Source organism: Labrus mixtus, chromosome 8 (genome assembly GCF_963584025.1).
Source record: "Labrus mixtus chromosome 8, fLabMix1.1, whole genome shotgun sequence".
Classification (NCBI taxonomy): domain Eukaryota; kingdom Metazoa; phylum Chordata; class Actinopteri; order Labriformes; family Labridae; genus Labrus; species Labrus mixtus.
Window position 1 is genome coordinate 25303127 of NC_083619.1, and position 9570 is coordinate 25312696.

The following is a 9570-nucleotide window of genomic DNA, read 5'->3' on the forward strand; positions in this document are numbered from 1 at the left end:
GTTTTTTTTGCATCTGGTGAATACACTTTGTAACAGGTAAATGTCTCTTGCAGCAGGTGAGAAATATTTTTTTTTTTTACAGAAGTTGAAATATTTTTTGCAGCAAGTTAAATGTTTGGACGTTTTTTCATCATCATGAAATATTTATGCAGTTGACCCCTCAGGACCACCGTAGCATTCTGCCTCTTGTTTTCTTTTCTTTTTTTAAATTATAATAATTATTTGCTCTATTTTAGTTTATCAGTTTTCTTACAAAGTAAACAGTTTGAAGTTCATCCTCCAGATCAGCAGGTGGCGGTAGTGTATCTGAAAACTATTGACCAATCCTATAAAAAAAAATGAAGAAGGGCTTCTTGTAGTTGTCCTCTCCATTTCACTGCTGAACATTTAAGTCACATAAGTTTGCAGCTTTGCGCGAAACGAAAACAAAAGCCAGCTCAACTCTTTACATAAAGATCTCATTTGGATTAATTTTCAACGCGGACACAAAAACATTCACCTCAGCAGAACTGTCATGCTGCACACAGGTGAGAGACACAACTTGGAAAAAATGAAACTTCACCACTTCACACTTACAGATCACTCCGCGTCAGCTCGATGACAGGTAAATAGTCTGGATTTAGATTAAAAACATATAGTCCGTTTTAGAGAAGTATTTACATAAATACTTTGCAAGAGGCTATTTGACGTGTGACAGACAAGTGTTGACGTTTGACACAGAAATAAAAAAAAAACAAAATCAACTGTCAATTGTACATAATAAGAAGTTGGAAACTTTAATGCTTTAATTTTGACATCTAGATCCAGAATTACAAAACTGGGATGTGCAAATAAATAAACACAAGCTATAAAAAAAAGTCTTGACATCACAGATTGAACAAAATAATTGAAACATGAGAAGGAGATGCTTTTAAGTGCTTCTTACATGACTGTTTTCCGTACAAATATGCATAACAATTTAGTGTACAGTCTCACACACAGCTGCTCTTCAGATGGTTAAGAGAGAGAAACAGAACATATTTTAAACATTTATCTTGTAAACCTTTGACTGCCTGGTTATTCACTCCACATCTGTCAGTAAACGAAGGCTGGTAAGATATATGTTAGGTTATTGATTGATTGATTCACACACAGCTGGCTAAGGAACATAAAGAAAACATGAAAGCACATGTGTGGGTGCAGGAGAAGCTTACTGTACAAATGGCTTGTATGAAAATCACACTCAGTAGATATGTGAAAGAACAACAAAACTAACTATAAGACATCACATACAGTGCAGGAAATTAATATTAACAAGCAAAGAAAAGAAAGTTAAAAAGAAACAAGCAAAAAACATTGACAAACAATAAATCAAAGAGTCTCAACAACATAGATGGATCAATTTGATTAGAATATTATTTCCATAAGGTGACACCTCAATGCTTGATTGAGAATTGTTTTAGTTAAAAAATGATAATAATAATACATAATTATCTTAATGTGTGTGTTCTGTTTATTTCCTTTCTTACAGATTGAAGTCTGAACTCTTCACATAAAGAAGAGATGTCCTCTCAGGTCAGACTGAGGCTGCTGCCGAGCGCCAGGTGTTTGTTCGACGAGCCCGTTCAGGTGAAGGTGGCCGGGCTGAGGTCCAGACAGGTGGTCACCGTGAGAGCCAGATCCACTGACGAGAGGGGGATGGTCTTCAGCTCCTCAGCGACCTACAAGGCTGATGGGAGCGGAGAGATCCGCCTGGACAGGGACCCGTCGCTCAGCGGGAGCTACGTCGGGGTTGAACCCATGGGTCTGCTGTGGTCCATGAAGGCAGACCGTTTGCACAAAAGGTTTCAAAAGAACAATTCACTGAATCCTCACGTGGTGAAGTTTTCCGTTGAGGAGGGAGAGGGCCGGACTCTGGCAGAGGAAACCAACGAGAGACTTCTTATAGGAGACGGGGTCGGCAGGATCCCCGTCAGAGAGGGGAATGTTCGGGGAGTCTTGTTTACACCCCCAGGTACGTCTTTGTCATAACCCTTAATGATAAAATGACTCATGCACTCAGTTAACACATGCAGAGTTTTATACGTCCACTATTCCAGTGATCTAAAACGGGTGTATTTTTTTGTTTCTTCATCCAGGTGAAGGTCCGTTCCCCGCTGTGTTGGATCTGTACACGTTTGGTGGAGGTTTGTCAGAGAAGAGAGCCTCTCTGCTGGCGAACAAAGGGTTTGTGGTTCTGACCGTCGCCCTGTACGGCCATGACGACATGCCAAAAGACATTAAAGAGATTCACCTGGATTATTTTGAAGAAGCGATTGAGTTCTTAAGGAAACACGACAAGGTGAGTTATTTTAATTGACTAGTTCAAATTTTTTAGGACACGTTTGCTTGTTTGCTTTTTCTACCAATGTGTCATTTTTCACTCAAACCAGTGAGATGCTGAAATTGTCTATGAATTAATTTCAAGTTCTGGCTTCAATTTTGTCAAAACTGAAGCTCAGCTGATCTATTTTTTTTAAATCTATTTTTTAAATTCTATATTGTGGTATCTATCTATTTCTTTTGTACATTCTTAATTTTTCTTTTGTTATTTAAATTGTAGTGTTCACTTTTTGTTTGCAGTCTTTGCTTTTTGCTGCTGTAACAATGTCAATTTCCCCATTGTGGGATAAATAAAGGATTATCTTATCAACAGTCAGTGATGTGTTAAAATCAGCTAATAGTTTGTACCTTCCTCCGCAGGTGGGCGGTAAAGGAATTGGTATCATCTCTCTTTCAAAAAGTGGAGACCTTGCACTTTCAGCAGCTACTTACCTCTCAGGTGTTGAGGCCACGGTGTGGATCAATGGCCACTCTGCAAATACAATCTTCCCTCTCTACTACAAGAAGAGCCTTCTTCACCCTGCTTTACTGTTCGATACAGGCAGGATAATACCTTCTGAATCGGGGGCCAGCATTGGCAAGTATGCGATGAATAATCCCCTACTAGAAGAGAACAAAGCTTCTCTGATTCCCATCGAGAAGGCAAAGGGACCGTTCCTCTTTCTTACTTCAGAGGAAGACATGAACTGGGACAGCAAGACTTGTATGGACATGATGGTGGAAAGACTGAAGCATCATGGGAAGGACAACTTTGAGAGCATTTGTTACCCTCGAGCTGGGCACTACCTGGAGCCCCCTTATGGACCGTACTGCCCCTCCAGTTTTCATGGGCTTTGGGGTCAGCGTATCCAGTGGGGCGGTGAGGCCGGGTCCCATGCAGCCGCTGAGGTCCACATGTGGAAGAAGGTCCAGGAGTTCTTCAGGACTCACCTGAGCTGTGATGAAGAGATGAATAACAACAGCTTTGCTTCAAGTTAACTAAAAAATATGTAGACGATGTACCAAGTGAATGATTTAATGTTTGATTGATCATTAAATATGTCATGAATGATCACAGCCTAATGTCAGATTTTAGCTTTCATGAATGACAATGACCTCTTTGAGAAGTTTCAGTCTGGTTTTAGAGGACTCCATCGTACAGAAACATCCCTCCTCAGAGTAACAAATGACCTTCTTTTAGCTACTGACAGAGGAGAGAGCGCAATTTGAATTCTTTTAGATTTGACACAGTAGATCACAACATTTTAATTGAACACCTAGAGTCCTGGGTTGGTGTCAAGGGGCACTGTGCTTAGTTGGTTTTATTCCTATCTTTCAGACAGAACCTTTCCTCCTCCACCTCTCGAATTACCTGTGGTGTACCTCAAGGTTTCTGTCTGTTCTTTTTCTCTAATGATATTGCTTGATTTTACTGAGCTGCTATAGTTCAAGAGCTCATCAATTACCTTGCTGCGGCCACTAGATGGCGATAGAGTTCTCTCTAAACAAGCACATGCCGGCTGTGGCAGGAATACACACAATTCATGGATAGTAATAAATCTGCTTTGAATATGAACATCAGTTTTGTTAAAACTGCCCCTGCTAAAAAAAATTTTGGTTTAATTTCATGGGCAGAATGGGAAAATATTAATTTGGGCAAAACAATTTGTGCATTTTAATATTAATCAGGAACTAAATCACCAAGACAGAATTTCTGAAGGGCTGCAAATAAATCCTCCAACTCTATCCAGTCAGAAGCCTTCTCAGCATCAAATACAATGACCTGGGTTGGGTACCAGAGGGTTGCTGGTTTAAAGAGCCCATATTCTGCCCTTTTTGGGGTTCGTATATTTAATCTATGTACCTACTTTTGTACGTTCACAATAGATAAAGTCCGAAAAAAGTGTCTGTTTTCATGTACTGCTCCTCCTTGCTCCCTCTACGCTCTGAGTCCGTCAGCTGCACTCTGTTGAGCCCACACTGTTAGACCCCACGTGGGCCAAGTCTGCTCTGATTGGTCTGCCGATCCGCTCTGTCGTTATTGGTCAGTCGCTCTGCACGGTTCTCGGAAATGTCCCGCCTCTTACCATATTGGGAATGCAGCCACTGGCTCCGTCCGAGGGGAGCAAAAACATTAGCACCTTAGCACTACTGCGTTACCGCAGGCTACGGCATATCGTGGGCGTGCTACAGAAGTTAACGGGCATGCAACATGAGCTGCAGGGCTTACCACAACGAGCCAATGGGCTTAGATCAGTGATCTCACACTGACAATGACGTCGGACTGACAAATTTTTATCGAGGGGGGCTAGAACCGAGCGTTACATGCAGCTAATGCTACAGCTAACAGGAGGACGTAGGAGAAGCCGCGTTTCCGCAGACTTTGAATTTTTGCACATAGATGTGCCTAAACATGCACAGGACACTTGGAAAACACACTAAAGAGCATATAAAACCAGAAAAAAACATAATATGGGACCTTTAAGTACCGGTACGGTCCAATGTGTATAGAAATTGATCTGGATCCTGGAGAGATGCCAGGTCTGCAGAGGTGCCCTTGAGCAAGGCACAGAACATCATTATACCCCAATGTTTTGTTCTTTCACTGTGCATTACATTCATGTAAATCTTCACACAAATTAAAATTTCAGATTGATATAGATGCTCATTTGATGGCACTTGGTTATCTTGCAAAATATGCACAGCGCAAAGAAGCCATAGCAACTTGGAGAACTTCAGCTCTAATCTAACACATACATTTAAATCCTATATGTTCCCAATATTGGGTCATTTCTAGACTTAATCCTCTCTTGTGCATATTTTTTATGAAGTGGGTTGAGTTTAAATTTTACTTGAGGATTCAGTTCTCTTCAATACTAGAACAAGGTACCCTGATCCCTACTACTACTTATGGACCTGACTGCCCCTCCAGTTTTCATGGCCTTGCTGGTTAACCACGCCCCAAATTATGCAACTATGTGTGTACGAATAAATTAATTACCTAAACTTGTTTTTTTGAAGCGACTGTAAACATTTAATTTAGCTGTAGATGTGCATTCGAGGGTATCGCTAACCTGCCACTTCAAAGACAGCAGAGACACAGAGCCTGTGGCAGGGCATCCAGACCATCACGGACTATACAAACCTTTGCTACAGACCTGCTGTACAACCTCAACAGCTTTTTTGCAAGGTTTGAAACACAAAACAAAAGGCTGCCACAGAAGATCCATCCTCCTCCTCCTCATGACCAGGCGTTGCCCTTGTCTGCATTTAGCAAGAAGAAAACACTCTCCACCATCAACACCTGCATGGCTGCAGGTCTGGTCCACATTCTTGGTCGTGTGCTGAAGGACTGCGCAGAGTAGCTCAAAGATGTCTTCAGTGACGCCTCTGAGGCAGGCTGTTTCTTTGTGGTTTTAAAGCCACCATCATCATACCTGTCCAAGAAGTCCTCTCCATCCTGTCTCAATGACCATCACCCTGCCACACTAACCCCCGTCCTCATGAAGTGGTTTGAAAGGCTAAAATCCAGACTCCTCGCAACCCCTAGACCTGTTCCAGTTTGCATAGAGAGCCAACCGATCCACTGAGGATACAATCTGTTCTGCTCTCTTCCCACATGCACATTTATTGATGTGGTTGCTGTTGTTTTCAATACACATCTTTAGAAAAACTAATTTGCAGCTAGCCACCTCGATACAACTTTGGCAAAACACAGTGTAGGAGAACAAACATGAATTGTAGGCAATTCTCTCGCCCTGATTTTTCTATCTCGCTCTCTCCTGATAGACTGGAGATAACCCGTTATTGGTCCCAGCAGGCTCACTCACTACAGCGTCAATTTATCAAGATAGCAGCACCAGCCATGTCTGCCTCCTGCAATTATCAAGCAGCATTGTTTGAAAGCTCCTTCTCTGCCCATCTTCTATGTTTTTGTATCTTGACTGCTCCCTTTCTGTCATTTCAGTTTGTCTGAGCTCCCTTCAGCCTCTGGCTTCTCAGATGTAGGGAATCATTTTTGTTACAGCGCTGTACCTGTGCCGCAGAGACATACAGGCATCTGAGACTTTATTTGAGCACACCTGCATGCATCAATATCAAAAGTGGAAAGTCAATTCTGCAAACGTTTCATGTGTTTAACATGATCTGTAACTTCTCAGTATGGTACACAGAATGGTGTGTAGTTCTAAGGGAACAAATGAAGAACTGACGATTGGTTTCCTAGTTCTGTTCTCTATTTCTGTAACACAGACTTTTGTGTGTTAGTAAGTGATACCACATAATATTACAGGATTCTACTGCTTCTTTTCCGTCTGAGAACAAATGCCAGTGCTCTGACGGGATATCCATCATCGTGCTGTGTTTTGTGATTGTGGCTGCAGGCGCCTTGTGTACAAGAGCAACAACTGCTGTATTTTTAATGAGCAGTAATGACAAGGAGGCAGGAAGCTGTGCTGCAAGACAATCACAATCAAACACACTGATTCAGTGACAAGCTGTTTAAAGTGATACGGTCCTGATTTCTGTGTTACATGTTGTGGATCCTATGGACATGCATCCATGGAGAGATGTGAGTGTGTGTGTGTGTGAGCTCCTGAGCTGTTGGGGGTTCAGTGCCTTGCTCAATGGTACCTCTGCAGTACTGCTGGGTATTTCTGGTTCAGCTCTAGACTGGTTCTCCTCTTACCTGGCCGACAGGTAATTCTCAGTTACAGTTGACAATAACACTTCCTCACATTCATCCATGGCTTCTGGAGTTCCCCAAGGTTCTGTCCTAGGCCCAATACTTTTCACATTTTACTTGCTTCCACTTCGTCGCATAATAAACAGCTTTAAAGATATTTCTTACCAATGCAAATATTGCTAAACTGTCAACTCTATACTGAGCTGCCTTAGTGCCATTAAAGATTGGATGGCAGACATTTGGAAAGGGTAACAGTTGGAAAGGGTTAATTTTATGGTATAAATCAATAGTTGGCATATGTGCACTCTAGAATAACTAGAAGTTAGATGACAAATTGCTTCCAAAATAACCACCCAATTTTGTATGTGTTGTAAAGGCTTAACTTTGTAAACCAGCGTCTTCCTGAAAGAATAATAAACAGGCAAAAAATATATCCAAAAATATAATCATTGTAGATATTTTCACCGAACTGCTGAGTGTGTTTGTGCCCATGTGTGGACTAAAGGATCTGCTCAAATAGATTAAGCATAAAACAAAACATTGTATGTACCTTTAAGTGTCTTGTTTTCTTTTAAGGATAATTTATGGTTAGAGAGAAGCCGAGGCGTCTCTGAGCTCTTCTAAAGTGATTTAAATGACCCAGTTACTGTGTCACCTCCTGTGTTATTAGGCCATGTACATGAAGTACACAGTGTGTAATTAGCTCAGCAGGCTACTGGAAGGAGCAGATGGATGAAGACTGAAGAAGATTTATGTATTCATTTGATTCTTTGTATCGGATAAAGAGGTTATTAAGTGATTATTATTTATCAATCATGTTTTTTCTGACAGTTAAAGGTGGTGTGGGCATGATAAGATGTGGCAGGGTGACAATAAAAGACGCCACAGTACTCTGAATTCACTGTTATAACTCTTAAATCTGAAACTTAAGAAGAATCTCTTCCACTTTTGCTCAATAATGCATCACACGTCAACCTCCTGTTCCTCAGCGTTTCAGTCTGCTTTTAAGAAAGTCTTTGGTTTTCAACATCAACAGACAGGACAGGTTATTTAAGTCCAACTCCATATCGTCTTTTAATTTGACACCAGAGTTTTGTCACTTTGGAACAAGTTCACTTTGCTTTGATGTTGTACTGTAAATTTGTATAATGTGTTTTCTGACCCCCAAAAAATCTTGTCTTGTCACGCTGTATTGCGGTGTCCTCTAGGAGGGTGGTCTGGGTTCTTTTTTTATGCCTTTGCTGTATGTCAAAGCACTTTGTAAATCTGTGCTATATAAATAAAGTTATTATTATCATTATAAATGTCCTGAATGGTAGCTTCTGTACAGTATTGTGTTAGCGTCAAACTGTGTTTTCTGTTGTTGTTTCTTTAATTCAAAATTAAATCTTTGTGTTGTCATCATGATTTAAATTCAAAAAGACACGTGAGGAAAAATCATCCTTTGTGTACATAAATAAATTGGCATTAATGATAAAGTGGAGCATGAAATCAGTATTTTCATACATCAACATTAATTTCCTTTTCATTTACATAACGAAGAGCGTTAAACCTTTTTAATTTCTTCCACTGCATCGCACATCCAAAACAAGAGCAACCGTATCATCTCCTTTAAATTCATTTAGCGGAAACCAAACGAAGCAGCGATTCCAGAAACATTTATTCAAATCCCCCAGCAGTGCAGCGGCCCGTGTGTTTGGCAGCAGCTCCTCAGGCCTCCGCCAAGATGCAGACGACAAATCGAGTGAGCCAGGCTTTAAAGAAAAAAAAAACAAAAAAAAAACAGAGGATCAAAGACGTCCATGTTTCTGGTAAAAGCATAAAAATTGTTTGTTTTTCCCACAGAAATTGGTCATTTAAAGAGATCCCTGCAAAGGTTCAGTGAGCTTCAGAAACATGGAGGTCCTACAAAAGATTTCTGTGTGTCACGCTGCATGAAAGAGTGCATATTTATAGTTTTCTGAGTCATGCTAATGCTTTGAATATTTATGTATTGATGCAAAAATGCAGTGGCACTTTCTCTGTTGTTAACAGATTGTATGGAGAGATGGATGAGGTCACACAAAAAAAAGGTTTTCACAAAACATCCTTTATAAAAGTTGAATCTGTGGTTACAGTATTTTTAAGCCAGGTCTATAATTTACTACTTTCTGCAGGAGATTTATGACAGGCCCTGTGTTATCATCTTCAGCCCTCTGGTTTTAAAAAAAAATGTTCCTGCTTATGTTGTTATACCTTACATGTCCTCATGGGGGTGCTATAGTTAATCAATCTGTGCTCAAACACAACTTCATATGTTTCCCTGGTTCTGTTAAGGATGATGAATCTGGTTGGGTTTAAAAGAGTCGTGCAAAACCTCTAGACGCCTTCTTTTTTCTTTAAAATAAATAAGAGGTGAGTCTTTTCCAAAAGTAGATTAAAAGCGACATATTTAGAGAATACCCCCAAAAAAGGCTTGATATTTAATGAATCAAATCTAACCTTCTGTCTAATTAATCACATACCCATCCTAATTCTATCATTAAGCATCTCATAAAGACAAGGAG

The 9570-nt window shown here is 40.4% G+C and overlaps 1 protein-coding gene across 2 annotated transcripts; it reads left to right on the forward strand.

Moving 5' to 3' along the window:
* The first annotated feature begins 71 nt into the window (after positions 1–71).
* Positions 72–3412, forward strand: LOC132979526 (acyl-coenzyme A thioesterase 1-like). 2 transcript variants are annotated; one of them, XM_061045399.1, is made up of 4 exons: positions 72–604; positions 1511–1993; positions 2118–2320; positions 2722–3412. In XM_061045399.1, exons 2-4 carry the CDS (start codon positions 1543–1545, stop codon positions 3337–3339), a joined length of 1272 nt encoding a protein of 423 aa, XP_060901382.1. In that variant the 5' UTR covers positions 72–604; positions 1511–1542; the 3' UTR covers positions 3340–3412. The 2 variants fall into 2 exon arrangements, with proteins under 2 accessions (XP_060901382.1, XP_060901380.1); XM_061045397.1 differs by having other exon boundaries at positions 74–527.
* Positions 3413–9570: the final 6158 nt, after the last annotated feature.